Here is a 22,941-nt window from a genome sequence, read left to right on the forward strand (position 1 = left end):
GGGAACAACAATGAAAGCCGCAATGGGAAACTTGACCATGGAATCAAAATTTACAGAGTAGGAAACAACCCTAATTTTTGAGATGCCAATAAAGAGTCTTTGGTAGATTATTAACTTAATTGTAAGGTGCCCATGCAAACATACTGACATTGAAATTTAAAGGAATGCATCTTTGTTGCATGAAATTCGTTGGTAATTAGCATACCATTTACTGCCACTGCTGCTGCTTTCTGTATTTCTGATTCATCTGTTTCAGTCTCCCAATCATCTTAACATTTTAGCTCTCGCTAGTTTACCCACGAAAACAAGTCGATTTACTAGGGTTCTTTTTATTATATTGGAGACTAGCAGAGAAATTTTTTTATTATATTGGAGACTAGAAAAGAAATTCAAATTAAAATCCAATCTTAAAATCTGCTGCTTTTTGCAATTCACTGTTCTCAACAATGATACATGATCCCACAGTCGGATTAGCACCAACTTGAAAGACAATAGAAACCCAAGAGAAAAAAAGAAGCTTAAAACTGAAATAAAAATGGCATATTAACTAAGTGGACCCTAAAAGTACACCGATATTAGCTAAGACATTGTGAAACCTCGTATAACAGAGGGGCTGATGGTTCTGTCTACTTGGATCTCTGTCTCATCTTTCGGCGCTTCCTCTTCAGTCTTCTCATGCGCTTCTTCTTCCACTGTTACATATCATGTAAGATGCCATAAATGAAACATCATTCAAAGATCTATTGTATAAATAAGAAAAAATTAAGACAAAAAGGAAAACAGCATTACCTTGGCTCTCATGGTGATAGGATAAAAGGAAACTTGATGCCGCTTTCTCGGTTATTCGTTGAACCCTAGCCGGATGCAGAGGCGGCAATCAATTGCTGGCAAGGATTTCTACCATCTACACCATTTATATATATAACTTATAAAGCCCTAGCAGGAAGAGATACCGACCCGATCCAGAGTCAACAATATTGGATTACTTGAACTTGGGCCAACGATTAGAAAATAATTTATTTCCAAATGATAAAGGTTTCCCTGAAAGAGAAAGGAATAGGTTTAGAAGAACATATATTGCTCCAAATTGTTATTTACTAATTAAAAATATTTTTTATTTAAATTTAATTTTTAAATTATATTAAATAAATAGTGAATTTGAGTTAAGGGTCGAAACGAATTTGATAAAAAAGAGTGGTAAAGCTCATTAGCTCTGTTTGTTTCAGTGGAGGCTAATTAAATGCAGGTGAAATTTAATTCCAGCAGGGCAGCTCAATGGTTTTGCATATGATTTGCCATGATATATACAGCATGGATGGCAATCGGTCGGGTAGTACGGATATAAGGGGAGCTATAACAATTTTTTAGGGTTAATGAAATTTTAATATTTTATAGTCTATATTTTTATAATTTTTAAAAGATTAAATCTAATTTTTATCATTTTAAAGGAGTCAAAATGTAATTTTATCTTTACTAATTTAAATTAAAAAATTAAAGGTCTAAATAACAATTTTGTATTTTAGGGGATCGGAGCCCTACCAACCCCTATGGATATTGTTATATTAATTACCTTTTCATAATTGGATGTACAATCTTGAAATTTATTATCACTTCCATAAATATTGGATGCATTGTTATTTATTTTTATTTTTTTCAATAGTTTTATAGTCAAGTATTTAAACATAATTCTGCAAAAGATATTTAAACATAAAATATATGATTTTTTTTATATTGCATTATTACATTTTTACCCTTTTACTAATTTATATATACAATAATAAAATGGTAAGTATATGTAGTGGACCAGGTAGGAGTTGATACGAGCAACCCAACCCAATTCGAGGTCCATGATGGAGATGGACTTAGTTTTTTAAAGCCCAATTACAAGATTCAAATCCAAGTTTGCCAGGAAAACATTTTCCATCTTCCTCCACTCTTACCAATTTGGTTCCTCCTTCTTTCGTTCTTCATCTGTCCCTTCCTGAATCTCAATCAACGTAAGTTTTTTATGCTTTTTATTTTCTGTATTTCATCTGTCTGATGAAGAATCTTCTTCTTCTTCTTCCTTTTTTATGCTTTTTTTTATGCTTTATTTAAAATCTGTTTGTTTATGGGTTTTGCATGGTTAGCTTATTCTTTTTTTTGTTTTTATTTTGAAATTTTGGAATTCATTTAACTGTTGCAAATAATTTCGTAATCATTTTTCTTGCTTATTTTTTGAATCTCGTTTTTGTTGATCTGGTTCGAGAGGGGGAGAGGCGGGGGATTTTTGTGGAAGCTTTGTCGCTAAACTTGAGAATTAATTGATATGAGTAACGACTTTCAAGAACCCAGGTCAAAAGAAAATGATGGCTATTCGAAGGTTTCTACAGTTTTAAATCCTATTTCTTCTGAAAATTTTGTTAGTAAAATATCTCCATAGAATTCACTGCAAAGCAAGGCCAGTGAAGGCAGCATTTTGAATATTCATATTGAATATGCTTGTTTTATAAATTATATGACCATAATTTCTTTCCGTTTATCTATATTTTCAGCGTTTTATTTTACTAAGGAACTGACACAACATAGCATGTTCTGTGGCTTAATTGTAGATTGCTCAATCTACCTCTCGAAGCTAATTGTTGCTAATGAGAATATCTTAGAAAAGAAGCATGATTTTTACTCTACCAAACAAAATGAGGATTTTGCTGCTTTGGAGCAGGTAGTCACATTTTCTATTATTGGGGTGCCTGTGTCCAGGTTTCTAATAATTATTGTGTTTTATAGTTCATCTCTTGGGCAAGTTATACTACTTGTAATAACAATTTCCTTACTAACACAAATAAACATTTTTTGAAGTGTACTTTTTGATGTATTAGAAATATGCCATTATAAGTATCCATGGTTATATGTAACTCATCTGATGCAATTTGACATTCCATAATATAAGCAATTTATTACTAGTTTATGTTGTTCTATCCATAAGAACCATGATATAATGGATGAGTATATTTACATCCTTAGATCTATGTCTTGTGTTTGCCATCTTGTCTTTTGGTGTGCATGAGTTAGATCCAGGCTTTGTTTGGTTTGGATATAAGAGGCAAGGATAAAGAGACTCTTGGGCATTTTAGTGATAATGCACTGTTTTGTATTTCAAGCCTAATGTCATGTTGGTTTCTTAAGATAAGCCAATACTAATGGTTGGTCAAAGAACTCGAAGAAGCTGTTGAAATGAAAACATTGTTGTATGTTCTGAAGGTCCTAAGAAGATCACACAAATAATTTGATGTAGAAAACTATAATTTTAAATATATACATGTTAAGTATAATTTGACTTCAAAATTTTTCTTAAGGTTGAAGATATTGATACTTGAATGTGGTGTAATATTAGTTATGCACTTGGGCAATGTTCTTGTTATCATGTGGTGTACTACTAATTATGCATTTGGATAATATTATTAATTTCTAGTATTAATTGTGGTTTGGAAGCTAATTTATAATTCTTCAATCATTGTTTTTATTTTTTATAACACAATTACAAATAATTTATTTGACTTTGGTTGTTTTCAATTTATGATTGTTAATATTCTAGCTTAATAATTGAGTATTATTATATATTTAATTTGATTTATTTAATCATTGTAATATATGTAAAAACAATTTAAAATATAAATTTATTAATATATATATATATATATATATATAATAAACTCAAATAAACAATGAAACAGACCCTTTATAAAATATTTTTCAAGAAATCTGCCAAATAACAGAAAATATTTTACACAGATTCATCCAAACACCAGAAAAGTAAATCATTTCCAGAAAAGTAAATCATTTTCTAGAAAGTATTTTCCGGAAAATATTTTACTGGCAAACAAACGGAGCCCAAAACTCAATTTATTTGTTTAAGACTTTATCACAAAAAAAATTCGAGAAGAAGAATTCAAGCTTCAAAATAATGGACTTTGGAGTTCAATATGGAGCAATGATAAATTAAAAAGGCCTAATTATATTTGTGAACTTAAAATCTCAATTCATGATAACAAACCCATGTGGAAGATCATAACAAGTTTAGACATTACACTTCAAGGATCCTAATCAAGCCTACATGCCTAGCAATGTTATAATCAGTCGATTTGCGGTGCATTTTTGAAAGGGATCCGGGCATTTTTAGGTCAATATGTCTTAATATTGAATGAATATTTTTCTCTTAGTTTCGCAATGCACTTTGAATCACTCGATTTCGAGTTCAATAACTCAAATTATGATCGTTTTAGTGAAGACTATGTGAGTAGAAATTTTGGATGAGATTTTTATTAAAAATTATGAGTTTTAGGCTTTAATTCAAATTTAAATGATATTGCGTTCGAATTTTAGGCTTAATTTTTATTATATATGAGCCAAATATTGTATTTATTAGGTTTTATTATTTTATTATTCATTTATTCTGAATTTTAAAAATTTTTTAAGTATTTTAAGTTGTTTAGGAGTTAGTTTAAAACTATATTTTTTTAGATTAATTTGAGTTTTATTATAGTTGAGAGTTTTATTTGGATATAATTTGCTAACCCATATAAAGATTAATAAAATTTTTAATTTTGAAAGTTAGTTTCTTTTGTACAATATTGTTTTCTTTTGATTTTTAGATGCAATTTTCTTCTCAATAAGTCATGAGAATTCATTTTTTTATTTTTCAATCTGCCAAAGATTATTTATGGGAGGATTGATTAGAGCCCCTAATTGGGTTTATATCTCATATGGTTCAATTGAACACTTATTTATCTATACACCATATCTATCGGTTTATTCAATCCATCTAACTTTCTTTTTTTTTTGTTTATCTATTGTTTTGAATTATTCTTAAATTTCTTATTTTAGTTAATTTTTTGTTTTCTTTATTTTTCTAAATTTATTTGGTTTCTTTTTTGTAAGCCAGATCCAGATCTTTCTTTCTCGAGTCGAATAGTTTGAATACGATATTCTTCTGCTCCCGTATCAAGAGTGGGGCAAGCAATTACTATAACCGCTCTATACCTACTATCCAAAAGAGAAAAATCCATCCTATCCTACCTCGCATCCACTTTTTAAATAAAAAAATTCACTCTATTCAAAACGAAATCAATTTAGAATCCATGAGATGGTTTGAGTCTTACTGTCCCTAAACTATTTTTGTTCCAAAATTTCATCAATGTGAAACAAATAAGATTGACATGAGGTTTAGAATTCAATCCCTATATTAATAACATTTTTTTTTTCTTTTTCTATTGTAGCGTAATTGTTGACTTGTATAAAAAAGGGTAAGGAGTATAAAGCAAAATCTCAGGAAATAATGGAACAGAATTATGTGTTTGTAATTAATTGTATAAGTATAATTGCATGCACTCATAAATAACTGGTTAAAGATAGCAACTTAGCGTGCATGAGGGGATGGTATGATTTGCATTAATTAATACCAATAAAGTCTTTGCTTTCATTTTTCCAAGTTAGCTGAAACTGTGAAAAAATAAATAGAATAAAATAAATAAAATAAAGAACACACAAATTTTACGTGGAAACCCTTTCGGGAAAAAACCACGGGCAGAGGAGAAGAAAATTCACTATGTCGAAAAATTTGACTCAAATACAAGAGGAATAGACTATGTCTATTTATAGGCTTGCAAAGCCATATTCTAGTAGGATTGAAACACCTTATCCTAATCAATATAAAATAGATGGAGTTTAATAAGGTTTAAAACCTTATTCTAAAATAAAATAAAAGAAGTCTAGTTCTATATGGATTTTACTTTTATTTTATTTTCCATCGTATTTTATTTAAATAAGAATTTGGGTCACTTAATTCTAACAATCTCCACCTTGACACAAATTCTCAATGAACAAGTTCTTCATCGCGAACTTTCAATAAACAAGTTCTTCACCTCTTCCAAAAACCCTTAAGGGTTTAACTTCAACAATGAACACCAACCAAGTCTAAGCAATGCTCAAACTTGGTTATAGGAAGTGACTTAGTCATCATATCTGCAGGATTTTCATGAGTGCTAATTTTGCTCACAACAATATCACCACGAGCAATAATATCACGAACAAAATGATACCGAATATCAATGTGTTTTGTTCTCTCATGAAACATTTGATCTTTTGTAAGAAAGATGGCACTGATTGTCACAAAATCTTGTCTGATTTGAAGGTCTTCATTGAGTTCACTAAATAGTCCCTTCAACCAAATAGCTTCTTTACAAGCCTCAAGAATCGCCATGTACTCAACGATTGGTAGACAAAGCGATCGTAGTTTGCAAAGTGGCTTTCCAACTAATTGCACAACCTCCGATTGTAAAGACGTAACTCGTGAGAGATCTTCTTCTATCAAGGTCTCCAGCAAAATCAGCATCAACATACCCTATAACTCCATCTTTAGTTCTTCCAAACGTAAGCAAACATTAGTAGTGCCTCGTAAGTATCTTAAAATCCATCGAATCGCTTTCCGGTGTTCTTTACCGAGATTCGCCATGTATCGCTAAGCGCACCGATCGCATATGATAAATCGGACGTGAACAAACCATAGCATACATGAGAGATCCTCTGCACTAGAGTATGGAACATGTGACATGTACTCAATCTCATTATCGATTGAGGAGATAAGGCCGATGAAAGTCTGAAATGGGTCGCTAAAGGAGTACTAATAAAGCTTAGCACTCTGCATATTGAACCTGCAAAGAACTTTCTCAATGTACCCCTTCTGACTTAGGTACAATTTACTTGCTTTTCTATCTCTGAGAATCTCCATACCAAGTATCTTCTTTGCTGGTCCTAAATCTTTCATCTCAAATTCTTCACTTAGTTGGGCTTTAACCTTTCTTATCTCTCTTTTATCTTTTGCTGCTATCAACATGTCATCAACATAAAGAAGTAGATACACAAAAGAACCATCACTATTTTTCTTAAAGTAGACACAACTGTCAAAACTACTTCTTTTGAAATCATGAGAAGTCATAAAGGAATCAAACCTCTTGTACCACTGTCTTGGTGACTGTTTCAAACCGTAAAGGGACTTTTTCAGCAAGCAAATATAGTCCTCTTTTTCTGAGACTATAAAACCCTCTGGTTGTTGCATGTAAATATCTTCCTCAAGTTCTCCATGCAAAATGCGTTTTACATCTAACGCTCAAGCTCCAAATCATGCATGGCCACAATACCAAGCAAAGCTCGAATCGAACTATGCTTAACAACTGGAGAGAACACATCTGTGAAGTCCACTCCTAGAATTTGACTGTAACCCTTTGCAACAAGCCTTGCTTTATATCTGGGTTCTTCAACTCCTGGAGTCCCTTCTTTCCTTTTAAACACCCATTTACAACGAACAGCCTTTTTACCTTTAGGAAGTTTTACAAGATCCCATGTTCTGTTTTTGTGGAGTGATTCCATCTCCTCTTGCATAGCAAACATCCACTTTTCTGAGTCTTCACACTAATCGCCTCGAATAATTAAATGGCTCTTGATTCGCATCTATATCTTCACCACATTTAAAGCATAAGCAACTAGATCAACCTCGGCATACTTCTTTGGAGGTTTAATTTCTCTTCTTGTCCTGTTTTTGGCGATAGAGTATTGCGGTGAAGAAGCAACTCTATTCTCAATTTTGTCTTGGCTTGAGGAGTTGATTCGTATTAATCGATGCTCCACCGCTTTTGGTTTTCTTTATTGGAAGAGTCTTTAAGAGATAAGTTAGGTAGCATAGCGGTTTCATCAAAACAACATCTCGCTAATCACAACTTTTCTATTTTCGGACACCATAACTTATAGCCTTTTACACCACTTTATAACCAAGAAAACGCATTTAATGGATCTCGGTTCCAATTTTCCATTATCAACATGAGCATACGCAGACACCCAAAAATCTTTAAATCGAATAATTAGCGGGATTACGGACCATACCTCTTGTGGAGTCTTTTCTCAATGGCAACGGATGGAGATCGGTTGATCAAAAACATGCGAGAGAGGTCGCTTCGCCCAAAATGACTTCGGTAAGTTGGCATTTGACAACATACATCGAACCTTCTCCATGATCGTTCTGTTCATTCGCTCGCAACGCCGCCGTTTTGTTGTGGAGTATGACGAACTGTCAAGTGTCTCATGATCCTTCGACTTGCACAATCTATTAAACTCATCGAGCGAACTCTAAGCCATTGTGCATGCGGAGGTATTTTATCTGTTTTCCGTTTGTTTTTCAATCATAATTTTCCAAGACTTAAATGTGGAAAACACATCGCTTTCGCTTGGGAAGAACGCCCAAACTTTTCCGGAAAAATCATCAATAAAGGTTAGCATATAATTAGCTCCACCTCTCGAAGGCACTCTGGATGGCCCCACAGATCGTAATGGATATACTTCAACGTTTCCTTCGTGTTATGGATTCCTCTAGTGAATCGAACTCTCTTTGCTTCCCAAAACACAGTGCTCACGAAATTCGGTTTGCAAATTCCTTGCCCATTAAGAAGTCCTCTTTGCTTAATTCGCCATGCCATTCTCACTCATATGCCCTAGGCGCATATGCCAAAGTTTAGTAATATCATCATCTGACAAGGAAGAGGAAGCGACAGCTGCATCACCAGTAACAGTAGAACCCTGTAAAACATATAACTTGGCAATCTTTCTTTGCCCTTTCATCACAACAAGGGACCCTTTGGACATCTTTAAAACCCCACTTTCATTTGTGTATCTGCACTTTTGAATCAAGAGTACTCAACGAAATTAAATTTCTTTTCAATTCTGGAACATGCCGCACGTCACTAAGTGTTCTGACAACTCCATCAAACATCTTAACTTTAATTGTTCCAACACCTGCGATTTTACATGAAGCATTATTTCCCATCAAAACAACACCTTCAGATACTGTTTCATAAGTTGTAAACCAATCCCGATTGGGACTCATGTAGAAGGTGCAACTGAATCAAGTATCCACTCCTCGCTTACTTTAGAATCATTGATGAAGCAACTAGAAGTTCACCATCGCTGTAGTCTTCTACAACATCACTTCACCGAATTTTTCGTTTGTTTTCCTTTTGATTCGCACCTCCTTTTAATCTTATTTTGTAGTTTATAGCACTCAGATTTAATGTGCCCTTTCTTCTTGCGAAGTTGCAAGTTTTACCTCTGTTTGAAGATTTCGATCTACCCTTAGATTTACCACGAGGATTCCGTTCTCGTGTTCTACCACGATTATCATCAACATTCGGTCTTGTCTCCCACGAACAATGAGACCCTCTCCCGAGAGTTGGGTTTAACCACAAGATGCTTCATCTTATCATACGAGGTTAAAGAATCATAAACCTCATCAACTGTGAGAGACTCATGGCTATATAAAATCGTGTCTCTAAAGGTTGAATAAGGCGGGCAACGAACAAAGTAGAATCAACCCTAGATCTTCCTTATCATCTTGAACCTCCATGGCCTCCAAGTTTGAGAGAATTTCTTTAAACAACATTAAGTGTTCGTGTCTGACGCACCTTCCTCCAAACGATGAGCATAAAGACGCCGCTTCATATGCAACTTGCTTGTTAGAGTTTTCGACATACATATTTGTTCTAGCCTCTTCCATAATGCAATGCGGTTTTCTCTTTCATCACATCCTGCAAAATTTCGTTGGACAAATGCGATGTAATTGTGTTAATGCCTTTCGATCCTTACGCTTCTTCTCTTCATCATTAATGTCGAAGGCATCTTATCTATCCCTAGCAGGAATCCTCTAGATCCATCTGTGCAAGAAGCGCTTGCATCTTAATTTGCCACAACGCAAATCGGTGTTGCGATCCAACAATGAATTTCATACTTCAAAGACGCCATTACCGTGATCGAGATGAATAACCTAAGCTCTGATACCACTTTGTGAAAAAATAAATAGAATAAAATAAATAAAATAAAGAACACACAAATTTTACGTGGAAACCCTTTCGGGAAAAAACCACGGGCAGAGAAGAAGAAAATTCACTATGTCGAAAAATTTGACTCAAATACAAGAGGAATAGACTATGTCTATTTATAGGCTTGCAAAGCCATATTCTAGTAGGATTGAAACACCTTATCCTAATCAATATAAAATAGATGGAGTTTAATAAGGTTTAAAAACCTTATTCTAAAATAAAATAAAAGAAGTCTAGTTCTATATGGATTTTACTTTTATTTTATTTTCCATCGTATTTTATTTAAATAAGAATTTAGGTCACTTAATTCTAACAGAAACTTCCAACGACCCAAAGTCTTCATGGCCATAACACTAAAGAAAAGCCGATAGAAGAAGAGTAGAGAGTCTACACAAGAGAAGTTTACAGCAAACAATAATACACAAAGAAGGCAGCTTTATCGTCGGTGAAAACTTACATTCCTGAAGGTAATTCGGAGATTACTCGATTCAAACACCAATAATAGTTCACAAAAGAAAGAAGCAGAAAAGGCAAACCAACTTCTTGTAATATGGCGTCCAAGACTGACTGCTCAAAACTCAGGCCTTTCAAGGGGAAATGAAAGATTCGTTTCGTCTGCTAAAAATTTCCAAGCTCACGTTATAACTTTATTGGGTGTGAATTGGTGGAAATTTTATTAACGAAATGGAAAATTTTAAAAGACACTTTTTTTTCTTTTTTTCTTTTTGCAATTTTATTCTCCAATCTCCATTGACTAGTCGAGTCTTCCAGCAATAAAGCTTTACAAGTTGTGCCGCATCCATTAAACATGGAAACCAGTTTTTTTCATGAGAGAAAGTCATTTCTCCTTCATTGCTTTCCCTCTGAGCTTTTTCGAGTCTACCGTTACTTCTCATCTTGATATTTCAGCAATTTCCAACTCTGCAGCTGTGCCATTGTCTTCCATTATCCTCACAAAAATGAGCATTTCACTGCTTTCATGGCTCTTCTTTTATTCATATATTGCAACTTTCTTTATCATCACTGCAGTTTTGGTTTCTGGTCAATGTCAAATCCATCAGCAAGACATGCTGCTCGGATTGAGGAAAAGCCTGAGTTCTTCATTGTCTGCAAAGATGGTAAAATGGGACCAAAGCAAGGATTGCTGTTCTTGGGATGGTATAACCTGTGATCAAAGTGGTCGGGTTATCATACTCGACTTGAGCAACCAATTAATTTCCGGAACAATTGATAATTCGAGTAGTCTTTTCAATCTTCAGCATCTTCGGCACCTTAATTTGGCTTTTAACACACTCAACTTCAGTTTTCCTTGTAGGTTTGACAAGTTCTCAAATTTGAGCTATCTTAATTTGTCAAATGCTGGATTTACAGGGCAAGTTCCGGCTGAGATTTCACGCTTGATTACTCTAGATTTATCTGTAAATTTATTTCTTAGAGATGGACGACCCTTGAAACTTGAGAAGCCAAACCTGAATATGCTTGTTGAAAATCTCACAAGGCTAAGATCTCTCCATCTTGATGGGGTCAAAATTTCAGCAAGAGGAAATGAGTGGTGTAAATGGTTATCCTCACTGACCAATTTGGAAGAGTTGAGCATGTCCAACTGTAACCTTTCTGGACCAATTGAAGATTCCCTTCAAAAGTTGAAGAACCTCTCAATTATTCACTTGGATAGGAACAATTTATCTGCTGTGGTTCCAGCATTCCTTGCTCATCTTCCAAATTTGACGTCATTGCGGCTCATTTCTTGCGGTTTGCATGGACAATTTCCAAGAGAGATACTCCAGGTAAGGATGCTACAGTCTCTTGATGTACTTGACAATGAGAAACTTCAAGGTTCTTTGCCTGAATTCCATCATAATGGGTCTCTTCAGAACCTAGTTCTTAGCGGAACAAAGTTTTCTGGGTCATTACCACAGTCAATAGACAAGCTTGTGAACTTGACTAGATTAGACCTTTCGCATTACAATTTCAGCGGAGCAATTCCGAGTTCAGTCTCCAACCTGCAACAACTTGTTTACTTGGACTTGTCATTCAATAACTTTACCGGTCAAATCCCATGTTTTGATTTGTCCAAAAATCTTGCCCATGTATATCTCTCTTATAATAAACCGAGTGGCAAGATCGAGTCATTTAAGTGGGAAGACCTTCCAAACCTTACTCATATTGATTTAATCCACAATTCACTTAATGGGAATATTCCTTCCTCTCTTGTGTCACTCCCTTCACTGAAGAAGATTTGGCTTTCCAACAATCAATTTGATGGTGCGGTTACTGGTGTTCCAAAAGTGAGAGAATCCTTATTTGATACTCTTGATCTCAGTTACAACCAATTGCAAGGGCCGATACCTGTGTATGTTTTTGAACTCCGTAGACTTAGCGTTCTGGTGCTTTCTTCCAACAATTTCAGTGGCACCATACGGCCAGGAGACGACATTCGGAAGCTTGTGAATCTCATATATCTTGACCTTTCACACAACAACCTGTCTGTCATTGCAACTGGGAGTTATTCGGTCTTGTCATCCTTTCCCAAGATTATTACACTAAAGCTGGCGTCCTGCAAACTGAATGTGTTCCCTGATCTAAAGAACCAATCAAGATTAGCCTATCTGGATCTTTCACAAAACCAAATTTCAGGTGAAGTACCCAATTGGATTTGGAGTGTCAGTGATGACCTCCTGCATCTGAACCTTTCATTTAATCAGCTTGAGGGTCTACAGAAACCTTATCAAATAGTGCCCAATCTTTCAGTCATTGACCTTCGTTTTAACAGACTCACTGGTCATATCCCAACTCTGCCTCTATCTGCAACCTATCTGGATTTTTCAAGCAATAATTTTACTTCTTCTTTACCAAGTAACATTGATGACTACCTCTCCTACACTATTTTCTTTTCTGTCTCAAGCAATGGCCTTACAGGTGCCATTCCTAAATCAATATGTGAGGCTGTTAATCTGCGAGTTCTTGACTTGTCCAACAATAGTCTGAGTCGTGCCATACCATAATGTTTAATTGGACAGATGGATCTTCTAGGGGTACTGAACCTTAGGGGCAACAATCTGAGTGGCCAAATCCCTAATGCATTTTCAAGAAAGTGTTCCATAGAAACAGTAGATGTCAATGGCAATGAGCTCACAGGTAAGATCCCAATATCCCTTGGTAGGTGCAGAAAGCTTGAGGTATTAAACCTTGGTAACAATCACATCAACGACACCTACCCTTGCCATTTGAAGAACATAACCAGTTTGAGGATTCTTGTTTTGTGATCAAATAAATTTCATGGGGAAATTGGTTGTCCAGCCGACAGGCGCCCCTGGCCAAAGCTTCAAATTGTGGACTTGGTCCACAATAGTTTTAATGGAAAATTACCAAACAAATTCGTAGCAAGATGGAAGGCAATGGAGGCTTATGACGATGAAGCTCAACTAAATGTTAAACACCTTCAGTTTGAGGTTCTACGATTCGCTGGAATTTATTATCCAGACGGTATTACAGTTACCAACAAAGGTCTACAGATGGAGCTGGTGAAAATCCTAACTATTTTCACCTCCATTGACCTTTCATGCAACAAATTAGAAGGGCCAATACCAGATGTGATTGGAAAATTCAAAGCACTGCATGTTCTAAACTTGTCACACAATGCTCTTAGCGGAAAAATCCCACTATCTCTAGGAAAGATGCAACAGATGGAATCCATGGACCTCTCAAGTAATAACATGAGTAGCAGTATTCCTCAACAGCTTTTAAAGCTAACTTTCCTCGCAGTCCTTAACCTCTCCCACAATCAACTGGAGGGACCCATACCAGCTGGAAAGCAATTTGCAACATTTACTAATGAGTCTTATGAAGGTAACAACGGACTATGTGGGAATCCATTGACGAAACAGTGCAAAGATGCCACTCCCAACCACGGCCAAGATTCAAATCCCAGGACTGGTAACCATATCAACTGGAATTTGATAAGTGTTGAGATAGGGTTTGTCTTTGGTCTAGGAGTTGTCATTTTACCTCTTACGTTCTGGAAGGGATGGAGGATATGGTATTTCAAGCGCATTGATCGTCTTCTTTTCAAGTTTTTCCCTAAGCTGGACCACAGAAACAGAAATCATAGAACAATAGCTCAGTGGATCCAAGGAAGGAGGCTATAGCAAAAATAAAAAGGAGCGTCGTAGGAAACAAAGCCATCATTTTTACAGTTTTAGGCAACACTCAGCTTGCTGAACATTGCTCTTGGTGTATAAGTTTGCTCTCAGATTGGAAAGATTAGTGTTTTAAAGTCGGTCTTTTTAAGCTTTCTCTTAAGATTGCTCTAGAATTGCAACGTTATGTGACTTTTAGGTTGGCGTCTTGTGCTTAGATGTTAGCTTTGGATTTTCTTTTTCAAGGTGATTTGTTTAGGTGTTGATCTTTGTTAATGTGGTTGTCACTTATGCTTTGTGCTCTCTGTTTTGTACACCTTAAATAAATATGTTATTGGCCAAGAAAAGAAAAGAAAAAAAAAACCTTGTCCAGGATAATACTCGTATGCATGAAAATAATTCAAAATACCTCCTTGAATAAGTCCTGCAATCTTTTTCAAGATTTGGGACTTTGCAGATTTTTTTTTCTTCAAAATCTTATGCCAACAAATTTAACAACAAAAAACACAGGTTAACAGTTTGTGTTAAATTTTGAAATTTAAAAAATAGAAGGTATATATTCTAAAATTTTGAAAATTACATAAACTTATTGCATATTTTAAACTCCCAAATAACATGTTTCTCTCAGCAAAAAGTAGATTCACAAAAAAGATTTTTCCTCAGCTTGAAGGAAAAAAGATGAGATGCAAGAAGGGCTAAAGAATTTAGAAAGGAAACTATTGCAAAGGTGAAGCAATTGTCCTTGAGAACATTTGTTTTACTGGTTTTACGTGCATTAATGAGAAGAAAAGCAAATCCAGGAAAGCATTGTAAGAAAGACCGCAAAATCAATAATGTTGGCATTTTCAGTGACAAAATGTCTATGGAATTAACTCAGGGTTCTGCCTAGACATGGAAAAGCCAGCAATATTCGAACCAGCCTCGTAATAGTGATATAAAAGCCAGCAATTTGCTTCAGCATGAGCATATGGTTTCCTCTAATCATCCAAGTCTTGAAGAATATATTGAAACATTTGGTGCCATGATACTTCAAATCTAATTCAACACCAAAAGGCTTGCTTTCATATCAAGAGTTTTAAACCTCTTCTTCCTTCATACTGTAAAATGAATAGGGAATTGTATGTGGTTTTGTTTACCTTGCAATATGCAGACTAATAGAGTCAAACACAAGTCTAGGTTGACCATTAATTCTCAGAAGGGAAGGGATTTGCTGGAAGACTATGGAACTTTACCAACAAGCTGCTGCTGAAACTTATCGGTCTGCTTGTATTCCGCTTGCTGGCATAATCCCATCAAATTAATATTTATAATGGAATTAGTAATTCCAATTAGTCTATGGTTGAATTTTGCGTAACCATATTTAATATTTAAGATAAGAAAGTCAGCAATGGAGCTGTTGTTTATAATGGTATTTCCCCAAGGCAGAAGCTGTCTTAAAATAGAGAGCAAATGGGTCCAAGAATGAAAAAGACCTGTTTGAATGCAAATACCTGGAAAAGCTTCATTTCTCCCTCTCTTTAATGTTCAAAGTTCAAACATTCCCATGTCTTATTCTTACATGTAATTTTATTTCAATTTCCATTGGCCCGTTTTATTACTTAAATTTGACAATTAAATTTATTTTTATTAACTTAATGTAAGTATCCAAATTTACTCGGGCCCAACAAGCCCAAATCAGACAAAAAAACAAAATAAAATTAAATTGTCCAGTTTAAAATTATACACTCAAAACCAAACTAAATCAACTAAACCCCAAACAAACCCAAACAACCATCAGCCTACTATTACAAACCCAACTAAACCTAGCTCAAATGAGACTAAACCCTAGCCCAAACCCATAACAAAAAAAAAAAAAATTTCAAACCCTAGGTGCGCCGCACCTAGGTCTTCCTCCCTAACCGTCAGCCACCTCCCCTACCTTCAACCACTCTAACTGCTCTGCCACCAACCACCCTGTAAAGAAGAAAGAACACACAAGATCAGTAGCAAAAAAGGAAGGAAAAACAGTGTTTGTAAATTGGCTATAAAGCCATAGAAACCGAAATGTAAAGGGGTTTTTTTTTCTTTTTTTGTAATATTCGAGCATCATTTGAATACTAAAACCAATAAAGCAATCAAAGAAGAAAGGAAGTTCAAGAGCAAGTGAGGTCTTTTATATATATATATATATATATATATATATATATATATATATATATATATATATATATATATATATATATTTTAAAGTTATATATTTATATATATCAAAAGAGGATAAAAAAAAGAAAGAAAAGCTTACCTTTTAAAAAAAGGGGCGATTTTTCGATTTTCGACCCCGTGTGTGGTGGCTGACGACGACGGTCCGGTGGCAGGCGCGGCGGTCTGGTGACCGGACCCATGGCCAGAATAAGAGTTGAGAGAGAGGGGGGGGAGAGAGCTTTTCAGTTTTTTTCCATTTTTGAATGGTGGAATGATTTTTTTTTTTGTAAAAAACTTGACTTAGGCTTAGTTTGGATGGGCGGTGTGTTTACCTCCAGTGAGGTTAAAAACAATGGCGGTGAAATTAGTTCTTCAGCGGTGAGATTGGATCTTGAAGCGGTGAGATTAGAAACAATGATGGAGTGTGTGTTTAGATTCAAACGCAATTTAGAAGTGATGAGGTGAAAATGAAAAATGACTATTAAAGACATCATATTAGAATTGATATATAATAAAAATTTTAAATTATTTTACTTATATAAAATTATTAAAGTATGTGAATTTATAATTTATTTAATAAAATATTAAAATGTATCTTTTAATATTTTATTATAAATATTTTAATGAATTATATAATCAATTTAAATTATTTATTAGATAAAATGAAAATAATTTTAATTTTTATAGTTAAATATTCTTTTATAACAATGATAAATATTATTTTCATAAATAGTAACATTATACTTGGATCAAATTTTGAAGTATCTAAACGAATGGTTTTCAATAAAAAAATATATATTAACATAAGACATAACAAGTTTCATTATTACTAGAAATTAGGTTTTGATACAAATTTGTTTTTACAAATATTGATTCATTAAACTATTTGCAATGGTTTCCCTTAACATTGCAATTTCAAGGTCACTTTCACTGTTAGAAGAACTCGATTCACCTCTATCAAAATTGCAGCTCAAAATGATGTACCTACAACAGAAAAGTAACTCAAGCATTAAGATTACCAATCATATTTACATTTATTTACGTTATGAACCGAAAAGGCTAACATGTTTAATTGAATTGTGGATGGCAATGAATTATATGTTAAAGAGTTTATAGAGAATGATAAATGACAATTGTATTTCGGAGAAGCAAGGGTAAATGATATGAGTATGAATCTAGTAATGGCTAAGTGTGATAGCCGAATGTGCTATGAATTAATATAAGTGAATGGTAACTTAAATATATTGTATCATGTAATGACCGAATGCATTATGAAATTGGATATTAGTCAATGCTATAAAGTGAATGAAATTACTATGTGTGACATTCAGGCTAAGAGCCTAGCAGGCTAGTTGCCGTTGAAATGAATTCAGGTTAAATCTAGCAGGCTAAGTGCCGTTGAATTATTCCGAGCATGATATTAATGATATACCTACAAGGTAGTGATATACCTAAAGGTATGAAAACAATAGGAATGCAAACAACCTAGCATGCTCAATAATAATCTCAGTGGAGATATACCACGATAATAGTAGTACAGATATTTAGTTTATAGAATGCAACCCAAACACATTTTTGTCAACCAAAAGGATGCATAATTGGAAGCATTTTGCCAGAAAACCCATAATATGAATAGAGTTCAAATTATATAAACTATTAAGAAAATTAAAGGAACAACTTTTTTATGGTTCAGCTATAACACAGACACACACACCAGTAGACGCACAAGTGAAGCATAAAAAATGCAGCCACTCAAAAATAAAAGAAGGCTAGGAACATAACTTCACTATGGAAAGATAAAACAAAATTGATGGCTCATCTAACATTAGTCTCATCAAAGTTGAACACTGCATAGTGCTGTGTCCCACAAATTTACTGCAAAAGATCAAGAAAACGTATAAAGAAGCCAAATCTATGTGAAATTAAAAACATTTCACCAACCTGCTGCATCTCTACTTTCAGCATGGCAACTGTAATTCTTCTAACGTCCCTACATTTTTTACCCAAAATATCTAAAAAGCATCAACTAGGATCACAATGAATAACCATGTTGGTATTACCAGAAAGCATGTATGGTTAGGTTAGTTTCTTAATCAGTCACACAATTTAACACTCAATACAAAGTGATCCCATTTCATCAGAAGAAACCTAAAAGATTAACATTAAACCACTAATAAACCCAATCGTTGGTCTTCAGCGTAGCCTACAAGTACTAATCACTTGTTGCAACACATATTTAACTCAAGCTTGGAGTAGTTTCCTTCTTTATCAGAAGCTTAATGAGATACAACATAAAACCATCAAGATTATTTATATTACTGAGAATCAATAGTGAAATTAGTGATACAAAAACTAATGATACAATTGGAATCAGAATCATAGAGTTGTGGAAGTAAATTTCTTACCTGCACTAATGAAGAAATTGAAAGAAGAGATTTCTCACCAACTTTCTTATGTTGAGCCTTTAAAGAGAGAAAGAGTTAAATAAGAACAACAGTTACATCTAACAAACGATATAATAAAAAGAATCTGAACATTTCATAAGATATAATTGATGGACTTGTACTTCCACTAATCTTTGAAATGCAACTGTTCCTATTCCTACTGAATGCTAATAGCAAGCACACTGATCTTATACAGGCTCTGCTTAGTAACTTTTTCTAACACTGTACGTCAATCAGCACAAACAATTTTTATCTTAGCAATCCCTCTAATTTCTACAACTAATGCAGCAAATCTCTATGTCCTTGACACCTCTAAATTATTTGATAATGGTTAGAAACGAACATAATCTATTTGTTCTTGCATGTCAGGAGTGTCCCCACTAAATATAATTTCTATTGTCTTATACAAGGAGAATTTGTGAGCTTACAGAAATAGTTGACAAATTTTGTAATCCCGTCCCTCTTTCAGACCCCTCCTGTTTACTTTGACTTATCTAACCTAGTATAGAAAACAAATCTAAATCAACCTTAAATTCAACAGGTAAAACCAAAACTCAATTGAGAATACAACTCCAAAAGGACAAAAGAGTCATGCACTAGACACCAAACTTGATTTAGTGAAGAATAGGGATTCAATAAGAGAAAATGGTCTAAGCCTCACAAACTTTATGATAATTAAAGCAGAAAAAACAAAGAATAAATGGCAGCAATACTTAGTAAAAGAGTTCAAAATTTCACAAGAGGGTTTATCTGCATGCTGAATGTGATATGTCTAACAAACTATATATGCTGACTCAATCCTTCAATGTTGACTTATTTATAGCTAAATGAACACTTGACAGGCATATGAACCTGTTTGTGGAGTTCTTAAACCCCATTTTACCTATATGGGTGAAAAAACACCTCCTATTCGAAAGTTGAAGGTTAATAAAATGCTAGAAGTACCTGGAACAAGAGCATAGTAATTGCGAAATTAACTTTGGCCACCTCAGTCGGAAAGTTAACGCAAAAACAAAACTAATGTTCAAAACTTATCAACATGAGAAGGAATAACAGTAATATGGGGATGTGAATGGTACCACCCAATAACTCGTGTTGTTCTGCCTCGATGCAGTCATTCTGTATCTTGAAGTTAATTTCACAACAAAGCTAAGAATCTTGAACATGTCACTAAATCAGAACACACGAAAGATATTTCTAGTAAAAGTTATACTAGCTCTACGTTTTTATGCCGATGACATTTGTTGTAAGTTGCAGAAATTAACAAATTCAAGTTAGCTCTAAAAATGGCTTTTGGTGAAAGCAGCTAAGCAGAAAAAATTATCATTTCAAATTAAACACAGTGCAAGCACATTTATAAAAACTAAAGCTTTAGATAATAAGGCAATTGCTAACGAACACAAAAAACTAGTCTCTTCTAGACACTTACCATGATTTATAAGATTTAAATCATCACTAGGAATCACTGGAAAGGCCAACACTAGTGACCAGAGAACTAATTTTCTTTTATACATGATTTACAAGATTTAAATCATTACTAGGAATCACTGGAAAGGCCAACACTAGTCACCAGAGAACTAATTTTCTTTTATACTGTAATGAACACAAAATCAAATGTCAATTCATTAACAACAAAGAAAAAATGCACAAAGTTTTAAAGATATATCAGCTTGACCTGATGCAGCTGCCAACTGTTCAGGATTTGTCTCAACTCGGTCCTTCTGCCGATCAGATCGTGATTGTGGTGATGCTCCCCATATCAATGCAGTGACATTTCCATCTTTTGAGTACTGGAATTTGCAAGAGGTGAACAAAGGAACATAAACTGAATCATAAAATCCAGAAAAAAGAATGACAAAAGTGCAAGACAAACCAATCATATTACAGAGCAATACTCTTTGTCATATGAAACCAATGTTTAAAAAGATCAAATTTATCATCAGTTAAGTTACGTATAAAGAGATTCAAGTTCCTAGGACCGTGTTTCAGTAAAAATGGCTTATTGAATGCAACAATCCACAAAGTCAAAATGAACCAAAGGTAGATACACTTCCAACATTGTTTTTTAGAAATACATAACAAGAACTACATCTGCTAATGTATAAAATTAATGCAATAAAGGGATTTTCCAAATCAAAATCAGGAAAGAGTAAGGTGTGAATTTCTTCAGTTTATTTGCATTATCCAAACTAAACAAGAAATTGGTAAAATTCAGTCCCTTAAACAAAAAAAAATTAAGATATATAATCTATTGCTTACTATAAGCACACACATTCAGAAGAAAAATTCAAAGACTAAAGTACTTCCCAAGGATCCAATTAACCTCAAATAAGCAGAAAGTTACACCAATTGTTGGATCAACAAAGAAATGAAGAAAACCCAAAGTTTGAAACAAAAGAAATAGCAGAAAAAAAACTATGAACAAAAATCATATTGCAAATGGAGAAATCAATTAAAAAAAGAAAGGAAAAGAAAACAAGAACTAACCGATGCCATGGTCAAAGAATGATGATAAAGTTGGGTCAATGAATGAAGTCTGTCTTAAGAATAGAAAAAATGAGGGATTTTTATTAAAGGCATAAGCCATAGGGGGGAAAGCAGATTGGGAGACAAGGGAGGTTTGGGGATAGTGACAGGGCGTGGGAGAGAAAAATACACAAATACACCCAGAAATGAAAAGAAATGGCACACAGAAAGCATCAAGAAGACTCCAAAGGGATAAATTTGAGCTTAACACTTACAATCACAGGCTTATCAGTCTTCGATTGAGGAAGCTGCAGAGGTATTTCTTTCCCCGTTATCAGCAGAATTTGGCTGCCAAATCTGAAAAAAAAAACAGATTGATAAAGAAACTTTTAAGGATAAAATAGTAAAATAATAAATGGAAGTTCAACCAGTGAGCTTAGTGTTGCTGAAAGCTAAAGTTGTTGATTTTTGGGATAGCAGTGAGGTGAGAATTGATTTTGGTTGCACTGAAACACTGCACCTCACTGGCTTTAAACGGTGAACCAAAGGAAGCCTTATATAGGGGATCAAAATGGCGTCGTTTTGGCCTAAGCTCATAAGCCTTAAAACGACGTCGTTTTGACTTGATCTGACCCGACCCGCCTCAGGATCCGCATGTATTTTAAATGGAAGGGTTATTTTTGCTTTTGGCCCTCCCGCTTTTTCATGGTTTTGCGATCAAGTCTTTTTTAAAATTTTAATTTTGGCCTTTTAATTTATTTCGTTTCCAATTTAGTCCCCCTTAAGCTGTACGTTTTTTAGGGAAGGGATTATTTCCCTTTTGGTCCCTCTTTATTATTCACGCGTTCAAATTGGTCTATTTTCTTTTATTTATTTCTGATATTGCCCCAAAATCTTGTTTTAATGTTCAAATTAGTTCCTTTTTATTATTATTTTTGCTATGTTATTATTAAATTAACAAATTTAATATATTATTACCATTATTATTATATTTCCAAATATTTTCTTATTCAAATACTATTGTTATTTATCTAATTTTATTTATCTATTTACATTTCCATTATTATTATATTTCTATGTGTTACATTTCTATTTACATTTATGTATTAATATCGTTATTTTTATTTATTATTTATTATAAATTTATTATTATTATCCTGCTTATTATTATTACTATTATATTTATTATTATTATTAGTATCAATTATTATTATTATTATTATTATTATTATACTATTAAACTGGTTTAGTCAATATTTAATATTTATTTGTTTGTTTATTTATTTATTTATTATTATTTTTTATAGATTGGTTTTATTTTTATTTTCACCCTTATTATTATCATTATATTTCTTTTATATTTGTTCACTTTAAAATTTCTATATACATTTATTTGGTCGTACCATATATTTTTATATATATCCTTTTATGTATATATAATGTTAAAATTTTAGCTTTTATTTATTTCACTATTATATTACTATTATTAATATCATCGTCATTATGATTAATATTATTATTGTTCAAATCACTTCGCACCATGTTTATTCATTTATGTAATATTAGTTCTTTGACTTGATATTTTCTTATTTATTATTTTATTTATGGTTTATTTATTTTGTTCTTATCCTTCTTATTGTCATTCATATCGATGCATGTATTATTTTGTTACGTATATTAACGTGATTTATTTTTACATTTTACTATAAATTCATGTCGCATTAATTGTTACCTGATTTCGTAAAAAAGGAAAATTTTCAACAATAAGGCAATATTTTGAATTTAGGAAATTTGAGAAAATCGTACTCTAAC

The 22,941-nt window shown here is 33.5% G+C and overlaps 2 protein-coding genes and 2 long non-coding RNA genes across 10 annotated transcripts; 2 read left to right on the plus strand and 2 right to left on the minus strand.

The window, feature by feature from the left end:
* Positions 1-407: 407 nt before the first annotated feature.
* Positions 408-1,268, minus strand: LOC108460144 (uncharacterized). Its single transcript, XR_001867486.2, has 2 exons — positions 790-1,268; positions 408-692 (listed from the first exon to the last, which is right to left on the minus strand). It is a non-coding gene; the product is annotated as an uncharacterized LOC108460144 (long non-coding RNA).
* Positions 1,269-10,726: 9,458 nt separating this feature from the next.
* Positions 10,727-12,904, plus strand: LOC108458656 (receptor-like protein 7). The gene has a single exon (XM_017758060.1). It carries the CDS (start codon positions 10,727-10,729, stop codon positions 12,902-12,904), a length of 2,178 nt encoding a protein of 725 aa, XP_017613549.1.
* Positions 12,905-12,919: 15 nt separating this feature from the next.
* Positions 12,920-14,047, plus strand: LOC128291607 (putative receptor like protein 25). The gene is made up of 2 exons (XM_053026801.1): positions 12,920-13,037; positions 13,200-14,047. The coding sequence occupies exons 1-2, from the start codon at positions 12,920-12,922 to the stop codon at positions 14,045-14,047; spliced, it is 966 nt and encodes a 321-aa protein (XP_052882761.1).
* A 2,968-nt stretch (positions 14,048-17,015) lies between these two features.
* On the minus strand, positions 17,016-21,389 carry LOC108460143 (uncharacterized). Of its 7 annotated transcripts, none has more exons than XR_008281221.1 (6): positions 21,151-21,389; positions 20,339-20,453; positions 19,092-19,162; positions 18,625-18,681; positions 18,002-18,094; positions 17,016-17,203 (listed from the first exon to the last, which is right to left on the minus strand). It is a non-coding gene; the product is annotated as an uncharacterized LOC108460143 (long non-coding RNA). The 7 variants fall into 7 exon arrangements; XR_008281219.1 differs by lacking the exon at positions 18,002-18,094 and adding an exon at positions 18,161-18,209; XR_008281223.1 differs by lacking the exon at positions 19,092-19,162.
* Between the last annotated feature and the right edge of the window lie 1,552 nt (positions 21,390-22,941).

The sequence above is a fragment of the Gossypium arboreum genome, chromosome 4, assembly GCF_025698485.1.
Source record: "Gossypium arboreum isolate Shixiya-1 chromosome 4, ASM2569848v2, whole genome shotgun sequence".
NCBI lineage: Eukaryota > Viridiplantae > Streptophyta > Magnoliopsida > Malvales > Malvaceae > Gossypium > Gossypium arboreum.